Raw genomic sequence first — 22,529 nt, 5'->3', positions numbered from 1 at the left:
TTGGAGGAGGCCAACAGGAGCGAACGATACCCACGTCTTCAAGTGACTTGAGGTGTGGGCGGAGCATAAATCTTTCACCTCTTCTAAATAAAACCCAGAGCCAACAACCTGTATTGTTACCCTAATTCGTTTAAGCCAGTTAAACAGCTTGGGCAAACAGGCCTCTGTAAGTGGCTTGTTTGTGACTTATGACAGGTCCTAAATTATGCCAAGTGCTCTCATTCCACAGCTCTGGTCATCACTTAAGGCACTGCATCCTCTTCCCAGACCCAGTAGCCATTCCAAAAGAGCCCGTCCAGGGATGTGTTGCCAGGCCCTTTGACAAAGAAATCCTGAGGCTGGAACGAAGTCATCAGCCGTGGGGAACACGTAGCTTTTACAGGGTCCACCACCCTGAGGATGCAAAAGAAAGAAACAGCTACCACCACCATCGTGACTTCCCCACCCCTTCAAACGCTGAGAAGCTGAAATGCAGCCGAAACGCGCAGGACAAGGATTCGAACAGCCCCAGAGGTGCTCTACCGGTTCACAGTGTTGACACTCCAGACCGGTTCCCTAACCGTGGCAGGCGCAGGCCCTTCCTCTGTAAAATGACACAACACTGGGAACCATCTCACAGGTGGTTGGAAAAGTGAGTGGGAAGGTTGTCCCTAAAAGGAGATCGGCCCCCCGAAACGCTACGGGGCCGTCAGTCCTGCCCACTCCAACAAACCACGCGGCGAACCAGCGGCCACCGCTGGAGCCGCCTGTCCCTCCTGAGGAATCATGGGCCGTGAAGTCCTTCGGTAGACACACCCTCGTGGGCTACCACGGGAGGCGGGACTACGTCTCCCAGAATGCTGCGCAGAGGCCACCGCCCTCGTCCCCAAACCCCTTGTGCGTGGCTTCCTGGGATACGTAGTCCTGGAGGACAGGAAATGGGCGGTGTCGGCCCACAGAAGAACTACAAGCCCCAGAAATCCCCGCGCTACTCTCCCCCTCCCTCCCGAGTCGGAGTGCTGTTTTTGTTGTTGGTGGAAGGTGAGGGGAACAGCTGATCCGTCGGTGGGGTAAGAAACTTGGCCTAATTGGGAAGGTGGTCCTAGCGGGGGTGGTCGGCCCACTTTCCAGTTTGAGAGAGGCTAATCTAAAGGAGATATAGAACAGGGAGGCAGAAGCCTTTGGGTTTTAATACTTCACGTACTGAAGAAGCCACCCCCACGTTTTGGGTGTTACTGGTTTCAAGGGGGCCCTGAGCAGGGGGGTAGTCGCCCCCGTGTTGTCTTCATTTTTTTCTCTGGCCTTCTCTGTAAATTCTGGACGGCTTAGAGGAGTTTGGGGGAACTGAAATCATTGCTTTAATCTCTTTCAGGCAAGTCTTGGCCCTCACAAACCTCTTGCCCCCCCACCCCCACCCCGTTCCTCTTTCTCTCTCCCAAAATCCAAAGAAAGGCCTTTACCACAACGAATCCTTGGGGGCGGGAGGTGAATTTCCAACTTGTACAATTCCAAAAAACTCTTAGAGCCCTACAGTGGAGAAGTAGGGGACACACACGCACACATTCATATTCTCTCTCTCTCTCTCTCTCTCTCTCTCTCTCTCTCTCTCTCTCTCTCTCTCTCTCTCTCCCTCTCCCCCCCCCTCTCCCCCCCCTCCTTCTCTCTCCTTCTCCCTCTCCCTCTCCCTCTCCCTCTCCCTCTCCCTCTCCCTCTCTCTCAACAAACCTCAGTATTTGGCCACATACATACTCTTTAAGTGCCCAGAACTTTCTGTGTTGGAGAATGTTTGCAGCTGTTAGGAATTTTCTTTGTGGACAGTATTTGGGGATTCCCTACGCGTAGGTCTTGGAGGACATTCACACTTCTCCAACTCTGGGAAGAATTGTATTTGAAGAAAATATGGACTCGTTTTAACCAGAGATTTCCGAGAGATGAAAATCCAAAGCAATCTCTTCAATCCAATCTGTTTCAGAGGAAGCAGTTGCTCGTTTTTTATAATGCTGGGCCCACGTTTCCTTCTACACTTAAAGTTCCTCCCCCACTGCTCCAACCTGGTGTGGGTTTGTGATGTTTGGGGGCGGGTTCATGACTAGTGGTGATGGATGATTGGACACATCAGTTACAGCTGATACAGGAAGCATATTAGTGAGCTGGAGTGTACAGAGGCCTGGCTCACAGTCCTGGATTGAGGAGTTACTCTTCTAGTTTTTACATGTATGTAATCATGATGTATTCTTATTCATCCCCCCAGGAGTATTCATGATTATTATTATCTGACCTCACCAAACCCCATATTTTCCATTTAACTCCCCAACTAACTTGGAACATCCCTTCCTCACAACTCCATCCCATTAGCACTACCAATTCAAACAGGTGGCTGGACTCAGGCACTTAGGATGGAGGCTAAGAAGAGCGGACAGAAACTGGGCAGGGAAATAGTAGAGTGGGATTACCATCCATTCAACCAGTAGGTTTCTAGCCCCACTTCAGGCAAGATGTGGAAAGAGGAATATTTATTTTTGTACTGTTTTGCCTTTTCTCACCATTAGGTAGACATTACCCCTTCTTGAGGCCCCTTACTCCCCAGTTTCCATTCTATCCCCTGCCTATGGGTGGGGCTTACCTGGTTCCAGGCTCCCACATTCCATCTCCCCATACCACTAAGTTCCTTCTGAGTGTTTCACTCCACCCTTGACTCTTCCACCTCCAGAAGTTTTGGCTTCTAGAATAATGAAGTTAAGGAACAGAACCTATCTGTCCTTTTATCCTCCCCTTCCCTTTATGAATATGTCTGATTCCCTAGAATTAATGGGTTCAGACGGCTTAGAAAGCTCAGCAGTCAGAACTAGACTGCAGGTTGTATTGTTGTGCCTCCCACTACAGATCCCAGCTCTGAAGACTCAACCATCCTTTCAGAGATTAGGTGTTGCTTTGGGGTGTCAGTTCATTTCTGAATATAGTTGGGTCACCAAACTGAGGGCTGTACACCTGGGAGCTGGGGATATGGCTTAGTGAGAAACGTGAGGGCATGATTTTGGATTTCCAGTACCCATGTAAAATTCAGGCATGGTGACATGTGTCTGGAATCCAAGCACTGGGGAGACAGGATGCTGGGGCTCCCTAGCTGGCTAGTCTAGCCAAATTGGTGAGCTCCAGGTTCAGTGGAAAACCATGTCTCAAAATCTAAGGTAAGGCTGGAGAGATGGCTTAGTGGTTAAAGTACTTGCCTGCAAAGCCAAAGGATTCAGGTTCGATTCTCCAGGACCCACATAAGCTAGATGCACAAGGTGGCACATGCATCTGGAGTTCATTTGCAGTGGCTGAAGGCTCTGGTATACCTATTCTCTATCTGTCTCTTATCTCTCTCATTAATAAAAAGTTTTAATATATTAAAAAAATTAAAAACTAAGGTAGAAAAGCCATGTGTGGTGGTGCACGCCCTTAATCCCAGCACTCAGGAGGCAGAGGTTGGAGGATCACCACTAGTTCAAGGCCACCCTGAGACTATACATAGTGAAATCCAGGTCAGCTTGAGCTAGAGTGAGACCTTACCTTAAAAAACAAAACAACAAGCCGGCCGTGGTGGCGCATGCCTTTAATCCCAGCACTTGGGAGGCAGAGGTAGGAGGATAGCTGTGGATTCAGCCTGGGACTACACAGTGAATTCTAGGTCATTCCAGATTAAATTGAGACCCCACCTCAAAAAAACAAAACTAAACTAAATGAAGGTAGAGAATGATTGAAGAAGGCACCCGACCTTGACCTCTGACCCTGACGCTCATGCGCACCCACATACATGCACCCCACATCTCAGCTAGATCTTGAACTTAAGAGCCAGATGGGATGAAGAAGAAAAGTTGGTATGTTCAAGAAAGTTGCAAAGTAAAAAAGAGGGGCTGAAATGGGCAAAGCCTGGGACAGTAAAAGGGAAACATGAGGGCTTCTAAATTAGAGAGGGAACAGCATGATGCAGGGTAAAGATTCACTTAGAAAGCCAGACCTAGGAGTGATATATTAAAATGTGGAAACCAGGTGTGCCTTGATGTCCAGGTAGCAGGGGCTGTAAATGGGTATGGATGGGTCAGGGGAAGGAGACAAAGGGGAGAGACTTCAAGATGTCAACTTTTTCTTTTATAGGACGGCAGGCATCTCAAGGGCAGGATGGAAGAGTCATCACTAAGCCGGGCACCATCCCGGGGTGGAGTCAACTTCCTGAATGTAGCCAGGACCTACATACCCAACACCAAGGTGGAATGTCACTACACCCTGCCCCCAGGCACCATGCCTAGTGCCAGTGACTGGATTGGCATCTTCAAGGTATCCCTGGACCCCTTCTGGATCAGGGTTATGGAACATGGGCTAGTTGGAATTAGGGAGTGAGTTGGTTCTTAGATTCTCAACCTGAGCTGCTAGAGAGGGTGAAAGATATCACAGATGATAGAGGCCATTTGTATAAGTAACATTCCTTTCTCAGTCTTAGCCTTGCCATCTCCTGACACAGTAGTGACTCTCACTTTTCTTGTCTCTTAGTATCCTTGCCACTACTCACTTAATCTTGCCTACCCCACCACCATCACCCATTGATGATAGCTCCATCACTGTACCATGCCCACCTTATGTTACAGGTAGAAGCTGCTTGTGTTCGCGATTATCATACGTTTGTGTGGTCTTCAGTGCCAGAGAGTACAACTGATGGTTCTCCCACCCACGCAAGTGTTCAGTTCCAAGGTACAAGGGATGATGGGAAGCTTGGAGGGAGGAGCCAAGGTTTGGAGAAAGGGAGTGGGCTCAAAGACATAAAAGTTTAGGAAAAGTGGGACTGGAGGGATGGCTTAGTGGTTAGGGCATTTGCCAGCAAAGCTAAAGGACCCAGATTCGATCCCCCAAGACCCACATTAGCCAGATATAGAAGGGGGGTGCAAGCATCTGGAGTTTGTTTGCAGTGGCTGGAAGCCCTGGTGCACCTATTCTCTCTTTTTCTGTCTCTCCCTCCCTCCCTCTTTCTCTGTCAAATAAATAAATAAAAATAAAATATTTTTTTAAAGTATAGGAAAAGTGTCAGGCGTGGTGGCGCACACCTTTAATCCCAGCACTCGAGAGGCAGAGGTAGGAGGATCTCCGAGAGTTCGAGGCCACCCTGAGACTACATAGTGAATTCCAGATCAGCCTGAGCCAGAGTGAGACCCTACCTCGAAAAACCAAAAAAAAAAAAAAAAAAGTATAGGAAAAGTGAATACAAATACTTCTGAAGAGCCAGCCCTGGTATTATCTATCATGTAGTCCCAGCTACTAAGGAGACTGAGGCAGGAGGATAACTTGACCCCAGAATTTCAAGGCCAGCCTGAGCAACATAGCAAAAAAAAAAAAAAAAAAAAAAAAAGAAGCCCTCTTGAGGCTATATAGCTAAATGACTCAGCAAATACAGAACATGGAGTTATCCCAGCACCAGGGATGTAGAGCTGGAAGGATCTGTAGAGGGCATCTGGTCCTACTACTTACTACGACTCCCAGGACAGAGGAGCTTGCTTTACAAGACTAGGAATTGGGTGGGATAACATCAGATACTGAGAAGATGGTGGTCATAAGGTTCTGAAAGGCCTGGGTCAAGTCTGAGCTCACATACAGGAACAATATGAGAGCTTTAAAATTACCCAGAAAATGGATAGGGCAGTGCTTGTTACATGGTGGGCACTCAGCAAATGTCAAGTAGCATTATTGTGACAATGAGGGAGTGGGTTTGGGAAAAAAGAGAGGGCTGGAGAGATGTCTTAGCGGCTAAGGCACTTCCCTGCAAAGCCAAAGGACTCAGGTTCAAGTCCCCAGGACCCACCGAAGCCAGAATCTTCACAAGGTGGTGCATGCATCTGGAGTTGATTTGCAGCATCTAGAGGCTTTGGTGCGTTCATTCTTTCTCTCTCTCTCTTCCTCTCTCTCAAATAAATAAATAATTTTTTTTTAAAAAAAAAAAAGAGGGCTAGGCCAAGAGGGGAAAAAGAGCATCACAAAGTATGTGGTGGCACATACCTTTAATCCTAGCACTTGGGAGGCTCAGGTAGGAGAATCTCCATGAGTGTGAGGCCATCCAAGAGCTACAAAGTGAATTCCAGGTCAGCCTGGGCTAGAGTAAAACCCTACCTAGAAAACAAAAAAATTAAAACATCAAAATTAAACAAAAAGAGTATCCCAAGGAAAAAGAAATGCCATGGGAGGTGGAGAAGGGAGAAACAGTGTATGAGATGGAGTCAAGGACAGTATATAACGTGGCATACCAAGAAGGAGGGATTAGCTAACACTGGAAGTTCAGGGATCATACTGGGATTCTGGGTCCATTCTTCCCACAGCCAGCTACCTGCCCAAACCTGGAGCCCAACTCTATCAGTTCCGGTATGTGAACCGCCAGGGCAGAGTGTGTGGGCAGAGCCCCGCCTTCCAGTTCCGAGAGCCAAGGCCCATGGATGAGCTGGTGACCCTGGAGGAGGCTGATGGTGGCTCTGATATTTTGCTGGTTGTCCCCAAGGCCACTGTGTTGCAGGTGAGAAAAGAGCATCAGATTTGTTCCTGGGCCTAGGAGGCCAAGGACAGCATTGCAAGGGCCCCTTTACCGCTTCCCCTTCCCTCTTCTGTCACCTCAACTGAAGGCCTCACTGGGAGTTACCCAAGGTCTGCCCTTAAGAAAGACTCCACTGTCACACACATGTGGACATGTGGGGTAGGAAGCAAGCTGCCTACAGGCCAGTGTAACTCAGGTTTTCATAGAACTGAGCCAGCCTTTTCCAAGTGCCACTTCCTGCCATAGGCCCTACAGGAGACCCACAAGGTGGAGGGAAGCTGCTCAGGGGACATGGGGGTAGAAAGGGAATTGCCTCCAGCACAGATGAAGAGAAATAGGGCCTCACCCTATCCCATCCAGTACCAGAAGGGCTGACCACATGTCACTCTTAACTCGTTGAAGTATGATGAATCCAAATTGAAGTCTAATCACAGGTAAAACATTTTGAAGATTTTGAAGACTTGGCATTTTAAAAAAGAATGTAAAAGATCTTGCCAGATGTTGTGGCACATGCCTTTAATTGCAGCATTTGGGAGGCAGAGATGGGGGATCATCATGAGTTTGAGGGCACCCTGAGACTACAGAGTGAATTTCAGGTCAACGTGGGCTAGAGCAATACTCTACCTCAAAAAAAAAACCCTATATGTTAAAATATTATAGATTAGATTAAATAAAATATAAAATTAATTGCATATATATGTATGTGTATGTATATGTTGCTTTTTCTTTTTGTGATACCAGGTCCCATGTAATCCAGGCTGGTCTCAAATTCACTTTGTAGCTGAGGATGGCTTTGAACTCCTGATCTTCCTGCTTCTACCTCCCAAACACAGAGACTACAGCTGTTATGACACACCCAGCTTCACATATTTCTTACTACTTTAAATTTTTTTATTTATTTATGTGTTTATTTATTTGCACACAGAGGGAATGAGAGAGGGGGAATGGGAGCATCAAGGCCTCTTGCCACTGGAAACAAACTCCAGATGCTTGTGCCTCATTGTGCATCTGGCTTTATGTGGGTACTGGAGAATTGAGCCCAGGCTGTCAGACTTTGCAAGCAAGTACCCCTCTTACTACATTTTAAAGTGACTAGTAGAAAAATTAAACTTAGAAGTGTGGCTTATGTAAATATTACCAGTGGACCAGCTAAAGAAGTATTACAGAGAAGCCATCCTAAGGGAAGGTAAGGGACAGGAACAGAGTGGGGGTGGGGCAGCACATTCTCCAAATGAGGGGAAAGTTGCTCAGAAAGTGAGAATGGGTAGCTTCTTTGTGATTTGGACAAACCCCTGTGTAGTAGACAGCTTTGTGTCACTGAGATGAACTTTTAGACCAAGCACAGAAACCCCTGCTTTCTAGAACCCAATTCTAATAAATACATAGGTTCAACATAACAGGAAGATGATTGGTTATACATAAGTCAGAATTGTGTGAGTCCTGCTTGATGTTCTGCTTTTGCATTTATTATTTTCATTTCAACCTCACAGACTCCAAGAAGGTCAATAACTTGTTCAAAGTCACATAGCTAGTAAAATTTGTATTGAAGATTTGACCCAAAACTGACTCCAAAAAGGGTAAACTTAAGGTATTCCCTCCTTTGTCAATGTTACCTGCCAGATGAGGGTCTCCTTCAGTTTCTCAGTGAGGAAGGGACCAGGCTTGGACTGTGAAAGGTATTCAAGGGATGGCATTTCAAGAATCTGTTGGTCTGGAGAGATGGCTCAGCCATTAAAGGTGCTTGCTAGCAAAGCCTGATGGCCTGGGTTCAGTTCCCCAGTACCCACATAAAGCCAGATACACAAAGTAATACATGTATCTGGAGTTTGTTTGGAGTGGCTAGAGGCCCTGGCATGCCCAGCCCCCCTCCCCATTCTCTCTGTCCTCACAAATAAATAAAATATGAAAAAAAAAGAGTCCATGGCTAGTATGTCCAAATAGTTAATGGCAGGACTCTTCAGCATACCAAGCCTCCCTTCTTCACCTCTTTGTAGCTCATACTGAAATGGTTTCCCCACCCCAGAATGCATCTGGAGAGTGACAGGGACAGGACCTTAGAGTGGCTGTCTCCTCATCATGCCCCTGTAGAACCAGCTGGATGAGAGCCAGCAGGAACGGAATGACCTGATGCAGCTGAAGCTGCAGTTGGAAGAGCAGGTGTCAGAGCTGAAGAGCCGAGTGCATGAGCTGGAGACAGCTCTGGTGGCCGCCAGGCGGGAGCATGCAGAACTCTCAGAGCAATACAAGGTGGGAATTGGGCCAGGCTGGGCAAGGGGCCTGGATGTTCACTCAGCATCCTAAACTGGAGCCCAGTGAACAGAGGAGAAGAAAGATGGTAGTGGGCAGTAATGGTCAGGGAAATGAGCTTAAGGGGAACAAGTGGGATTAAACATGATATGACTACCTCCTAGACTTGTAATGAGATGTGGTTCTTTGGGCTGGGAAGGCTGGGGTAAGGTGGAGGGACCCATATGCCCAAGTAAAGGAATGTCCCCACTCAGCTTCTGTGTAAGGAAAATGGTAGGATAGAAGTGGGAATGCCCAGACTAGAGCGTTCCTCCTTAGCCTGTATCCTCCTCTCACCCTGCTTCTTTGGTGGAAACCTTAATTCCAGGGGCTTTCTCGGTCCCATGGGGAGCTCACAGAAGAAAGGGACATCCTGAGCCGGCAGCAGGGTGACCATGTGGCTCGTATCCTGGAGCTGGAGGATGACATACAGATGATCAGTGAGAAAGTGCTCATGAAGGAAGTGGAGCTGGACAGGTACGAGTTCCTCCTCACTCCCAGGACTGTCCCTCATTTCCCAAGACTCCATACGACTCCATACCCCATCCCGTGTCAAACAGGCGTACCTGCTATAAGTTCCACATGGTTTATCTGTTCCTTCTCAACCTCTTGAAGGGTATTCTAGTTTTGGGGTTTGTTTTCTGCTAGCCCTCATCCATTTTCCTAATGCTATCCTATGTTCCTCACCTTCAAAAATAGCCATACTTAGCCAGCGCGTGCCTTTAGTCCCAGCACTTACGTTGCAGTCAGCTTCATGTTGCTGGCAGAAAGCACCCGACCAAGAGCACTTGTGGGAGGAAAGGGTTTATTTTGGCTTGCAGATGCAAGGGAAGCTCCATGATGGCAGGGGAAAATGATGGCATGAGCAGAGGGTGTACATCACCTCTGGCCAACATCAGATGGACAACAGCAACAGGAGAGTGTGCCAAATACTGGCAAGGGGAAACTGGCTATAATAACCATAAGCCTGCCCCCATTAATACAGTGTCTCCAGGAGGCTCCAATTCCCAAATTGCCACCAGTTGGAAATCTAGCATTCAGAACACATAAGTTTATGGAGAACACCTGAATTAAACCACCACAACTCAAGAAGCAGAGGTAGGAAGATCACTGATTTCGAGGCCACCCTGAGACTACATAGTGAATTCCAGGTCAGCCTGGACTAGAGTGAGACCCTACCTTGAAAAACCAAAATCAAAAAGGATCATGCTTACCATTTATTGTGTACAAAAAGTGGAACTAGGAGGAGGATTTGGAAGAAGAAATTAGATAGAACAGTCAATACAAAATAAAAGAGGATCGGTTCAAGTTATACTCCAAGAAAGTACACACCTGTAGTCCTAGCTATCGGAGAAGCTGAGACAGGAGATCACTTCATCTCAAATACATATGTATGTGCATACGTATGTACATTATATATATATATATATATATGTATGTATGTATGTGTATATATATATATACATACACACACATACACACACACATATATATGGGACTGGAGAGATGGCTTAATGGTTAAGGCACTAAGTTTCAATTCTCCAGGACCCACGTATGCCAGATGCACAAGGTGGTACATGTGTCTGGAGTTCATTTGCAGTGGCTGAAGGCCCTTGGCATGCCTATCTCTCTCTTTCTGTCAAGTGAATAAATAAATAAAAATATTAAGTATACATAAATATTTATTTATTTATATTTATATTTTTCAAGGTAGGATCTCACTGTGGCCCAAGCTGACATGGAACTCACTTTGTAGTTCCACATCAATTCTCCTACCTCTGCCTCCCAAGTGCTGGGATTAAAGGCATGTACCACCACCCCCAACTTACATATTGTACTTTTTTTATTGTCTTTATAAGAGAGAATTGGCACACTAGGGCCTCCAGCCACTGTAGTTGAACTCCCTACACAGGCACCACTTTGTGCTCATGTGTGGCCTTGCACACTTGTGTCACCTTGTGCGTCTGGCTTACATGGGTCCTGAGTAATCAAATCTGGGTCCTTAGGCTTCACAGGCAAGTGCCTTAACCACTGAGCTATCTCTCCAGCCCTATATTTGTAATTTTTTTTCAAATATTTTTATTTATTAGAGACAGAGGGGTGGGGGAAGACAGAGTGAAAATGAGCACACCAGGGCCTTTAGCCACTGTAAATGAACACCAAATGCATGTGCCACCTTGTACATCTGGTGTACGTGGGACCTGGAGAAGCAAACCTGGGTCCTTAGGCTTCACAGGCTAGTGCCTTAACCGCTAAGCTATCTCTCCAGCACTATTTGTATTTTTTTTAATATTTCATTTGTATTTATTTACTTATTTAAGAGAGAGAAAGAGAAAGAGAGAAAGAAGGAGAGAGAGAATGGATACGCCAGGGCCTCCAGCCACTGTAAACAAACTCCAGATGCATGCACCACCTTGTGCATCTGGCGTACATGGGCCCCAGGGAATCAACCTGGGTCCTTTGGCTTTGTAGGCAAGCACCTTAACTGCTAAGCCATCTCTCCAGCCCCAATATTTGTATCTTTAAGAATATTTTATGTATTCATTTACAAGCAGAGAGAGAGAGAGAAAAAAAAATGGATGCCACTGCAAACAAACTCCACATGCATGCATCACTTTGTGCAATCTGGCTTCATGTGAGTACTGGGTAAACAAATCCAGGTAGTTAGGCTTTGCACCTATCTTACTGACTGAGCCATCTCTCCAGCCATTACATGTACATTTTAAAACTACAGAAGGCCTGGAGAGGTGGCTTAGCAGTTAAGGTGCTTGTCTGCAAAGCCAAAAGACCCAGGTTCAATTCTCCATTACCCACATAAGTCAGATACACAAATTGGCACTTGCATCTGGAGTTTGTTTGCAGCAGCTGTAGGCCCTGGTGCTCCCATTCTCTCTCTGTGTCTTTTTCTCTCATAAATAAATAAGTATATATATATTTAAAAAACATTAAAAAACTGTGGGAGCTAGGAGTGGTAGCACATGGCTTTAATCCCAGCACTCAGGAAGCTGAAATAGGAGAATCACTGTGAGTTTGAGGACAGCCTGAGACTAAATAGTGAATTGCAGATCAGCCTGAGCTAGAGTGAGACTCTACCTTGAAAATTCCAAATAAAGAAAACTACAGGAAATACATAATTAGATTCTGTTCTCTAGAGTAAGACATGTGAGATAGGCTGAGGTTATAGGTCAGTGGTAGAATATCTGTCTAATATCTGCAAGGCCCTGGGTTCAGTTCTCATCAGTGTTTTTAAAAAAAAAGGAAAAGAAAAGATAAATGTTAGAGAGGTGGTTCAGGAGTGCAACAGAATCTCTCCCTTGAGGAGGGTTATAAATCATAGGACTAGCATTAAGAGTGATGTGAGATATGGAAGAGAAGGTCACCCTCAGAAAACTGCTTCTTTCAATATTGAACACCTGTCACTTTTGTGTCTACGATACAGAGCCAAGCTGTACCTTCCTATAACTTGCCAGTGGGTTCTGGTTTGAAGTCCATAGAATGTTTTTAAAATATTTACTTATTTATTTATTTGAGAGAGAGAGAGACAGAAAGGGTATGGACATGCCAGGGTCTTCTGCTGCTGCAGACAAACTCCAGATGCATGCACCACTTTGTGCATCTGGCTTTACGTGAGTACTGAGGAATCAAATGTGGGCCATCAGGCTTTGCAAGCAAGTACCTATAAACTGAACAATATCTTCGGCCCCATAGAACATTTTAAAAATATTTGTTTGAGAAAGAAAGAGGTAGGTAGATATATATAGAGAGAATGGGTGCACCAGGGCCTCCAGCCACAGCAAATGAACTCCAGACTGATGTGCTATCTTGTGCATCTGGCATACATGGGTCCTGTGGAATTGAACCTGGGTCCTTTGGTTTTGCTGGCAAGTGCCTTAACCTCTCGCAATAAAACCGCTAAGCTATCTCTCTTGCCCAAGATTTAATTTTTTGGGGAGGGAAGGGCTTCAAGGTAGGTTCTCCCTCTGGCCCAGGCTAACCTGGAATTCACTGTGTATTCTCAGGGTGACCTCAAACTCATGGGGATCCTCCTACCTCTGCCTCCCGAGTACTGGAATTAAAGGTGTGCGCCACCATGCCTGGCTTAATATTTTTTTAATAAAGAAAACTTTTTAGAGCCAGGCGTGGTCATGAGTTTGAGGCCAACCTGAGACTACACAGTTAATTCTGGGTCAGCCTGGACCAGAGTGAGACCCTGCCTCGAAATCCCCCCCCCCCGAAAAGAAAACTTTAAAGGAAAGGGGTGTTCTGCATAAGCTCAGCACAATAAGTAAAGTGACCAGTGACGCTGCTTCATAGTGTTCCAGTCTTGCTGTAGGGAGGGACAGGATGTCTGTGCTCAGGCTCTTCTGGACCAGGGCCTCACAACTGTGCTTTACATGCCAAATCTAGTCCAGCCTCTGTTTCTACATGACTTAGTAGCTGATGAAGAGATAAAAGAATGGTATTTGGTGATGTGAAAAGTCTATGAAATTCAAATATGAGTGTTCGTAAGTACAAGTATTTATTTTTTGCCTGTAATCGTGCACCAGGGTCTCTTTGCCACTTTGTCCCTCTGGCTTTACATGGGTGGTTGGGGAATTGAAGCTGGGCTGGAAGGCTTTGCAAGCAAGCACCTTCAACTCCTGCATCATTCTCCCTACCACTGATAAGTCCAGTTTTATTGCGATCCCTTACACAGTCATTTACATACTTGTCTACAGCAGGTTGTGCTGTGTGCTTGCTGAGTTGAGCTGTACAGAGACCACTTAGCCTGCAGAGCCTCAAATCCTAGGTCAGGCCAACTGCTAATCCACAGCAGAGGCTTATAATCAACAATTATTGCCCATTGTGTTTGAAAGACTAGATTCTGGATTAAGTGAAAATGCTCAGGGAACCATTAGTAGAGCATTCCTTATAATGAAACAGGAAGAGAAAATAAAAGTGGTTTTGAACAGGAATCTTGGGCTCTTGGGGCTTCAAACTGGACCTTTTCTGATTTGAGGAATTGAGCCTCCTAGAGGGAGGTTGGAGCCTAACCCTGGAACAGCATAAGCAGAAGACGAAAGAGTATTCAACATGTCTCTAGGTGACTGGGTGATCCAACGTTTCATTTCCCCATTCACAGGGTTAGAGACATGGTGAAGGCCCTGACTCGGGAACAAGAGAAGCTCCTGGGGCAGCTGAAGGAAGTCCAAACAGACAAGGAACACAGCCAGGTAAGGGGCTCTGACCTGGTTCGCTTTCTCAGTTACTCAGTTCTTGTTCATTGAATCTCTTCTGAATGCTGGGTACCCATGGGGAACACAAGTAAAGGAGACCTTGTGTACCCCTCTCCTACAGAATACATTACCTGCGCCCAAATCAGGATTAGTCAGAGTGGAATATCCATGTCACAAGAAAAGTCTAATCCAGTATTTATAGGGCTCCAGAGAAGAAGATGAGAATACATTTCAGTAGACCTTAGAAAAGACTGTTAATGGGCTAGAGAAATGGCTTAGCGGTTAAGGTGCTTGCCTGCAAAACCAAAGGACCCAGGTTTGATTCCCCAGAACCCATGTAAGCCAGATGCATAAGGTGGTATACACTTCTGGAGTTCATTTGCAGGGACTGGAGGCCCTGAGCACACCCATTCTCTCTCTCTCTCTCTCTCTCTCTCTCTCTCTCTCTCTCTCTCTCTCTCTCTCTCTCGGTCTCTCTCCCTCTTAAATAAATAAATAAAATTAAAAATAAAAAAAAAGTTGTTGCCGGCCGTGGTGGTGCATGCCTTTAATCCCAGCACTCGGGAGGCAGAGATAGGAGGATCACCATGAGAGTACATAGTGAATTCCAGGTCAGCCTGAGCTAGTGCTTACCTAGCAAGCACAAGGCCCTAGTTTTAATCTCCAGTACTGGAAAAAAAAAAAAAGTGGGGGTATGAGGGCTAGGCATGGTGGTATATACTGAGGTAGAAGGATCTTGAATTCAAGGCCAGCTGTGGAGGAAAAGAAGGAGGGAGGGAGGAGGGAAAAAGGGAGGGAAAAAAAGGTAAAATGAATCCAAATTTTGAACAGAACACCTTGAGTCACACACAAGTAAGTACAAGTGATTTTTTTTTTCCTTCGAGGTAGGGTCTCACAAGTTCAGACTGACCTGGAATTCACTATGTAATCTCAGGGTGGCCTCAAACTCTGCAATCCTCCTACCTCTGCCTCCCAAATTCTGGGATTAAAGGTGTGTGCCACCACACCCAGAACAAGTGATATTTTTATGTATCTATGTATAGGGTGTGTGTATGTATATATGGTCACACATATGCCATGGGTCATGTGTGGAGGCCTGAAGACAACCTTAGAGTGTTTGTCCTCTCTACTTGGTTTGAGGCAGGTTCTCCCTTTTTGTTTTGTTTTGTTGTTGCTGCTTCCTGCCAGCCTCCCTATTCTCCTGTCTCTGCCTTTCAGTGCCGGAGGTACATTGGGATCACAGTGGCATGTGTCACTTTGTGTCCAGCTTTACATGGGAGCCAGGAAATCACACTCAGGGTAGCAGACTTACAAGCAAGTGCCTTTAACTGCTGTGCCATCTTCCCAGCCCCAAGTAACTATTTTTAAACTGTCAACCTGGCAATCTCAGTTTAACTCTTCAGTAGAAATATGAAAGAAATTTTATTCTGAGTTTTAGTGAATTGTTTCAGAAGCCTATATTGATGAGTTGGTGATTAGCATGTTAACTTGTAGGCTGATATGCTTTTTTTTAAACATAATTTTAATAACTTAAAATAAGCTTGAGCTGGGATTGTACTTCAGTAACAGAATTCTTGCCGAAGCATGTCCAGTGTCCTGAGCAATGCCCTAGCCCTGCAAAAAGGTAACTACAGAACAAGTTCAAAGAGAACATTTGCAGAACCTCTCAGTTGCTTCCTCAATACACTGGATTCTGTAGAAAAAGACTCTTTCCCCAGCAATGCAGAATGATGGAATTTGAACAGTGTGTGATGGTGCATCAGCACTGGAGAAACTGAGGCAGGAAGATTGCTACAAGTTGGGGCTAGGCTATCTAGCAAGATCCTATCTCAGAAAAAAAAAGAGTGAGCAGAATTTGAGTAGAGCAGAGAAAGATGCCAGGAAAGGCTTAGAGAAAACTTGCAGGTGAAGAGTGTGAGCTAAGGAACGGTTGAGATAATGGAGGATCTTGAGTTTAGTCTTTTTTCTTAATCATTTGTTTGTTTATATCGTGCTGGGATTGAACCCAGGGCTTCATGCATGCTAGGCCAGCACTCTGCCAACTGAGCTACATCCCCAGCCCTTTAATCTTTTTCCTTTAAGCAGTGAGAAGCATTGATGATTTTCAAGTATTGGGTGACATGGCCTTAAAGAATTGTACTTAGAGAAAACTTGATTTTCTTGTGGAAAATACACCAAATATCACAAAGTTATTCAATCATCCAAACAGAAAATAACCACTCCTCAGTGAATGTGGTCATGACAGGAAGAGAAGAGTAGATGGCTGTGGCCAGAGTAGAGAATGCTTTTCTCCCAGGGACTGCTAGGGAGAGAGCACAGCCAAGCATAGCAGCCTCGGGGCATCTGGCCTGGATGACTTGGGAAGTGCTTAGTCCTGCAGAAGGAAATGAGCATAGGAAAGACCATGGGTGGTAGCATGTATCTTTGCCTAATCTCAGCACTGAGGAGGTCAGAGCAGGAGGAGGATTTCAAGTTGAATGCTTCTGCTTATGTTAAATCTAAGAAATTGACCTTGGCCTTTCTTGTCACAATGACAAGTGGGCACCATGTTTCTGGCCACCCAACACTCATTCTTTAACCCTTACCGGTTTGCCACTATCATCAGGCTGAGCTCCAAATGGCCCAAGAGGAGAACCACCGCTTAAGTGTGGAACTTCAGGAAGCAAAGAGCCGGCAAGAAGAGCAGGGTACTGCATTCCAGCGACTAAAGGACAAAGTGGCCCACATGAAGGACACCCTAGGCCAAGCCCAGCAGAGAGTGGTGAGTGAAGGCCCCCATCCAGACAACTGGAAGTAGTGAAAATTCCAAAAGCTAGTCTAACACATTAGTGGCCATAGAGAAGGGACAACAACATGGCTGAAGTAGACAACACAGCCCCAAGCCATGCGTAGCAGGGCTTTTGGTTCCTAACGATCCCCTGCCAGTTCTGATCTCCATCCTCTTTCTCTGGAGGCTGAGCTGGAGCCCCTGAAGGAGCAGCTTCGAGGGGCGCAGGAGCTTGCAGCCTCAAGCCAGCAGAAAGCCGCCCTTCTCGGAGAAGAGTTGGCCAGTGCAGCAGGTGCCAGGGACCGCACCATTGCTGAGCTGCACCGCAGCCGCCTGGAAGTGGCCGAGGTCAATGGCAGGCTGGCGGAGCTCAGCCTGCACCTGAAGGAAGAGAAGTGCCAGTGGAGCAAGGAACGAGCGGGGCTGCTGCAGAGTGTGGAGGTAGAGTGGGACCTCTTCCCCCACCTCAGAGACTCCTCCCTTCCCCATGGGAGGAGGGAAGAGGAGAGAGGAACCTTGGAGGACCTGAGGGAAGGGGCTTTGAGAGAGGTACCCTCTGATGTCCAGGCAGAACTCAGCCCTAGTAGAATCCCAATCCCAGTCACCTTCCTTAGTTAATGTTCTTGGGAAACAGAAACACCTTGATAGGCACTAGGCCTTGCCATAGTGCCCATTCCTGGCCATCACGGCACCCTCTGTCATGCCCTGTCCTTCCCCCATGGGGCGTTGGAAATGAGCACCGAGGGGAAATTGCTCCCGAAATAACCCAGTCCCATAAAGGAAGAGACGGAGTGAGGGAGATGCTGTTCCCCGTTCCCATGGCGTCCTTACCCTCACACGTTCCTTGGACCACTCCAGGCCGAGAAGGACAAGATCCTGAAGCTGAGTGCAGAGGTCCTTCGGCTAGAGAAGGCAGTGCAGGAGGAGAGGAGCCAGAACCATGTGTTCAAGACTGAGCTGGCCCGGGAAAAGGATTCTAGCCTGGTGAGGCACCACCCTGGATCTGATGTCCTGACGTAGCAGTGCTCCTTTACTGTCTTGGCCCCTGCTTCAGAAGTACCAGGTGCCCACATCTATGTCGGGTAGTTTTTGACTTGCGAATCTCCAAGCGCTCATGGGTTTGAATATGCAGGGTCCCTTTCTGCTGTAAGGGCACACATGTGTGCCTGGTGTGACCAAGTCTTCTCACACAGTCATCTAGACCCACAATCAAGAGGCAGAGACTAGGACTCGGCCTGAGTCTCAGGGCCTTATGGAGAGAGTACAGTGTGTGCATAGGAGGAAGAGAGGACCTAGTTTAATTGTTGGTCCAGATTCCATGTTCCACAGGCTCTTTTTCTTCAGGTGCAGTTGTCAGAAAGTAAGCGGGAGCTCACAGAGCTGCGGTCCGCCCTGCGCGTGCTCCAGAAGGAAAAGGAGCAGTTGCAAGCAGAGAAACAGGTGACAATCTATGGTTCAGGCCCAGGATGCCGACATGGAGGGCTTGGGGACTTAAGCTTCCATATCTTCTTGTCATCTCTTGTCTTAGAAACTAGAATCGCTAGGAGAGGCTAAAAAAGGGACCCTGGCTCTGTTATGACGTGGCGTGGTGGAGCACCAGAAGGGAGAAAGGCACAGGGTGGAGGAGAACTCCTGAGGGAGGAGCTCTGCCTTACGAGATCCCACCCCATGGTAAAGGCATCTAACTGAGGAGCTAGGAGGTCATCTGGGAGGCAGGAAAGAGCTGGCAGGCCGGAAGCTTGGCATCTTGCAGGCCTAGCACCTGCTCTTTCATCCCTGACTCCAGGAACTGCTAGAATACATGAGGAAGCTGGAGGCCCGCCTGGAGAAGGTTGCAGATGAGAAGTGGAATGAGGACGCTGCCACAGAGGACGAGGAGGCCACCACGGGCCTGAGTCTGTATACCCCAGTTTCATGTCACCTCTTCCCCACTCCACCGTCTTTCCCTGTTGAGGAAAGCACCAAGTGGTGCTCTAGGAGGCCAGGCCACTCAGCCCTCTGACAACCCACCCTTCTTTTTGCCCTGTCTGCCTCCCTGCTCTAGGCTGCCCTGCAGCTCTGACAGACTCAGAGGATGAGTCCCCAGAAGACATGAGGCTCCCTCCCTATAGCCTGTGTGAGCAGAGAGACACAGGCGCCTCTCCTGCTGGGCCCCATGAGGCTTCTTCCCTCGTTGTCATCAGCCAGCCAGCACCCATTGCTCCCCACCTCTCAGGGCTGGCTGAAGACAGCAGCTCTGACTCGGTGAGCAGTGAGGGGAGCCCACCCAGAAGCAGAGGGCCCCACCCCAAGCAGAAACTCTGAGCTAGGCAGGTTTGATAGTCTCGGGGGCGGGGTGTGGTAGGCCCAGCCTTTCTTCAAGACTACCAACAGAACCACCCCAAACCCAGGCCAGCCCAACAGCCTCTGCTTCTAGCCCCCTTCCCTGAACCACCAGCCCCATCAAAACATCAGTCCCATCTCCCCTCTGCCCTGCCCTGGCTTTGGAGTCTGGGCTCTAACCTGTCCCAGTGTGCTGCTCTCCCACCTCAGTACACCCCCAAACCCAACCCTGTCTCTCTGGTGCCAGGAGGCTGAGGATGAGAAGTCGGTGCTGATGGCAGCTGTGCAGAGTGGGGGTGAGGAAGCCAACCTCCTGCTTCCTGAACTGGGCAGTGCCTTCTATGACGTGGCCAGGTGAGAACAGTAGGGAGTGGAGGAGACACAGAAGGAAGGTGGAAGGAGGTCAGCATGTGAGCAGCCACCACACTTGCCCCCATCCTTCCCTTTCCTGGCCCAGCCCAGAAAAGGAGATAACCAGTGTGTTGATGGAAACCACCCCAGTGCTGCACATCCCAGGTGCCTTCAGGTCATCTTTCCCTCTCTTTCTCTATCTTGACCTTGCACTTGGAGGACCTGCCTTTGACTGGCTTCTGTATCATTCTAGCACCATCTTCCATGGAGCCCAAATTGCCCTGCTTCCCCTCTATCCTGCCCTTACCCCTTCCCCAACAACCAGGTAGGTGCCTAGGCTCCTAAAGGAAGAAGGGAGGAGGCCGAGGCCAAAGCCCAGGGATGGGCGCCAAGAGAAGACTAGAACCAGCAACTGCCTGGCTATGCCCCTTTCTCGACTTCCTGGGGGAGTTGGAGGGAAATCCTCAGGAGTGGGGGACTTAGGCATCAGGTGGTCCTTGCTGCCTTCCTCTCCTGCCCAGGTCAGGCAGGCAGGGCCCAGGGAAGAGAGATGTTATCACAAGGCTCCCAGCTCTGCTGGCGTGAGATGGGCTCAGGGCAGGGCCGGCTGATGCTGTCATCTTTCTCAGCCCAAGCAGGAAGATGAAGGACAATGTCAGGCTCATTTTCAGCTTCATTAGGTAGCAGACGGAGATGGAGGGAGGTGAGCGGGAGGTTGGGGGATGGGCCCTGCTCTTCAGACACAAGCAGGGACTGGAGAAGAGAGGGCATGGAGATCTGGAGAATGAACAAACCCAGTATTGTGGACAGATGCCATGGGAAGGGCTGGAACAGAGACTGACAAGGATGGCACATTAGGAACAGGGAAATCTGGGGACCCAGATGCCATGGGTCCTTTTCCCTGAGGTCCGTAGGTCAAGAAGGTATAGAAGTCGGGCGTATGGCACACGCCTGATAACCCAGTGCTTGGAAAGTGAAGTCAGGAAGATCAGGAGTTCAAAGTCATCCTCATCTACATTGGTTGATTGAGGCCCTGTCTCAACCAACCAATAAATTAATTGATTAATTAATAAAATAAATGAATAAAGCAAGCATCCTGACCTTTCATCTCCATCTTTCTATAGTGGTTTTGCAGTGGGTCCTCTGACAGAGGCCAGCACTGGGGTGCCAGCCACCCCTCCATGGAAGGAGTGTCCTATCTGTAAGGAGCGCTTCCCTGCTGAGAGTGACAAGGATGCCCTGGAGGACCACATGGATGGACACTTCTTTTTCAGCACCCAGGACCCTTTCACCTTTGAGTGATCCTAACACTCCCATGCACAAACACACTCACACGCGCAGACGTGTGCACACCAGTATCATGCCTATTTCCCACCACAATGGGCTCCATGCTGCTCTCTTCCCTAAGACCTGCTCCGTGTGGTTTTCATCCCATGCTTTCCAGCTTCATCATCTCTGCCTGGCTCCTTTGTTCCAGGCAGGAGTCTGTCTTGAAAGCAGTGGCTGAATTTACCCTCTGAAAGCTGTTTGGAGGAACCAGGATGGAGCCCTTCTCCTCTGGGAACAGAATTAGCCACTAGCCCTGGTGACTTGCAGTATACAGCCACCACCACACACACACATGCAAGCTTACAAACACACACTCCTCTCTGATGCCCCAAAGCCAGTTCCTGGGGCTCCCCACCCTCTCTTACTTGGGGTTTGTTTACCTGTTTTCTCTGGGGCCTGCATGGAGGCAGCCGCATGGACATCCAGACCTCATTGGTCTTGGTCTCAGCTTCATTGGTTTCTTTCTGTTCCCTGTTACTTTCCACACCCAACCCTAGCTTTTAATATAACCTTAGGTAGTAAGTTTGGAAGTTTCTTTTGTATTTTTAAGGATTACTGTGCTCTGTCTGCTGACTCCTGTGTCCGCAAATGGAAAAAAAAATAATGTATTTGTGCCTTCTGTGAGGGATGGGGCACAAGGGATCCAAGTGTCCCCATTATCTTCCTCCCTTCCCCCTCTTCAGGTCCCCCACAGCAATAAAATTTCCCTTCCCCATATCCCTCCCCTCTTTATCTGTAGTTTGAACAAATATATTTATATAATACGTGTAACTGTTATAAAGTGTGTTCTTATCAAGAGGTATGGTTAGATGCAGAAGGGCCTAGGGTTTCTAGACCCTGGTGAAAGGGAACAGGGTGCTGGGCAGTTGGTCTTCTCCTGTGTCTCCTGGTGTGCTGACCCACAGATGCTAGAGGAGGAGGAAAGAACCTTTGTCCCAGAGGGAAGTCTGGCATGTAGCACACTGATGGGGGCAGGGGCATGCAGGCAAAAGGCCAGGCTTCCACTGCTCACACCTCCACTCTTTGTGGCAGCCCCTGCTGTTCCCTGGGCCAAAGGTTAGGCATTACTCTGTCAAGAGTGCACCTAGTGAAATATGCCCGAAGCGCTTACCTCTGCAGACTGCCTTAGATTCTCCCCATACCTCCTCCCCACTCTGTTGCATCCTTATCCGTGAGCCTAGTCTGACTTCACAGTTACAGAAACACATTCATCCCCTGAGCAGCTTTCTGAGCTACGCAGACACAGCCACACCATCATAAAGCGTTTGCTGAGAACCTGCAGGCTCACCAGCGCTCCCCGCAGTGCCCTGCCACCCATGCCTGCAGCCCCCTCGTTCTCCATCCTGTGAGCTTCCTGCTCAGCCTTTCTCCTTTCCCTTCAGGGTCCCTGGATGGACCACCCCCACCATTCCCTGTCTCCATCCACCTGAAACTCTTGTTCACCCCCCCTTCTGCCCCACCTGGATGACATCTTACATCCTTCCTTCTTCCTTCATGTCTGTCTCCTAGCAACCTCATCTCATTCCCTGAATCCCTTCCAAGGAAATTAGAGATAATGGATCTCTCCTCTCTCCATCTCAACCCCTCTTTATTGATCCTCCTTTAATGAAAGTTAATTATAACAATGATTTAATTAATAGAATCCCTCTCTTCCTTTATTGCTTCCCGTATTAAGACTATTAATAAATACGAGCCGGGCTGACAGAGGCATCCATCACCCGCCTGGGAT

At 47.9% G+C, this 22,529-nt stretch overlaps 1 protein-coding gene across 1 annotated transcript; it reads left to right on the top strand.

The window, feature by feature from the left end:
• Positions 1–977: 977 nt before the first annotated feature.
• On the top strand, positions 978–21,571 carry Calcoco1 (calcium binding and coiled-coil domain 1). The gene is made up of 15 exons (XM_004649908.2): positions 978–1,049; positions 4,117–4,296; positions 4,605–4,707; positions 6,321–6,511; positions 8,618–8,776; positions 9,144–9,292; positions 13,938–14,028; positions 16,637–16,792; positions 16,985–17,239; positions 17,657–17,782; positions 18,143–18,238; positions 18,585–18,693; positions 18,843–19,042; positions 19,368–19,474; positions 20,596–21,571. The coding sequence occupies exons 2-15, from the start codon at positions 4,141–4,143 to the stop codon at positions 20,771–20,773; spliced, it is 2,076 nt and encodes a 691-aa protein (XP_004649965.2). The 5' UTR covers positions 978–1,049; positions 4,117–4,140; the 3' UTR covers positions 20,774–21,571.
• The last annotated feature ends 958 nt before the right edge of the window (positions 21,572–22,529 follow it).

Source organism: Jaculus jaculus, chromosome 6, assembly GCF_020740685.1.
Source record: "Jaculus jaculus isolate mJacJac1 chromosome 6, mJacJac1.mat.Y.cur, whole genome shotgun sequence".
Lineage (NCBI taxonomy): Eukaryota > Metazoa > Chordata > Mammalia > Rodentia > Dipodidae > Jaculus > Jaculus jaculus.
Note: the sequence above shows the minus strand (reverse complement) of the source record. Positions and strands in the feature narration are given on the sequence as shown.

Excerpts from the sequence above, each read along its gene's own strand:
- Calcoco1 (XM_004649908.2), top strand. The coding sequence starts at position 4,141 with ATGGAAGAGTCATCACTAAGCCGGGCACCATCCCGGGGTGGAGTCAAC. Across the intron at positions 4,708-6,320 it reads CGCAAGTGTTCAGTTCCAAG|CCAGCTACCTGCCCAAACCT; the intron begins GTACAAGGGATG and ends TTCTTCCCACAG. Across the intron at positions 18,694-18,842 it reads GGAGGCCACCACGGGCCTGA|GCTGCCCTGCAGCTCTGACA; the intron begins GTCTGTATACCC and ends TCCCTGCTCTAG.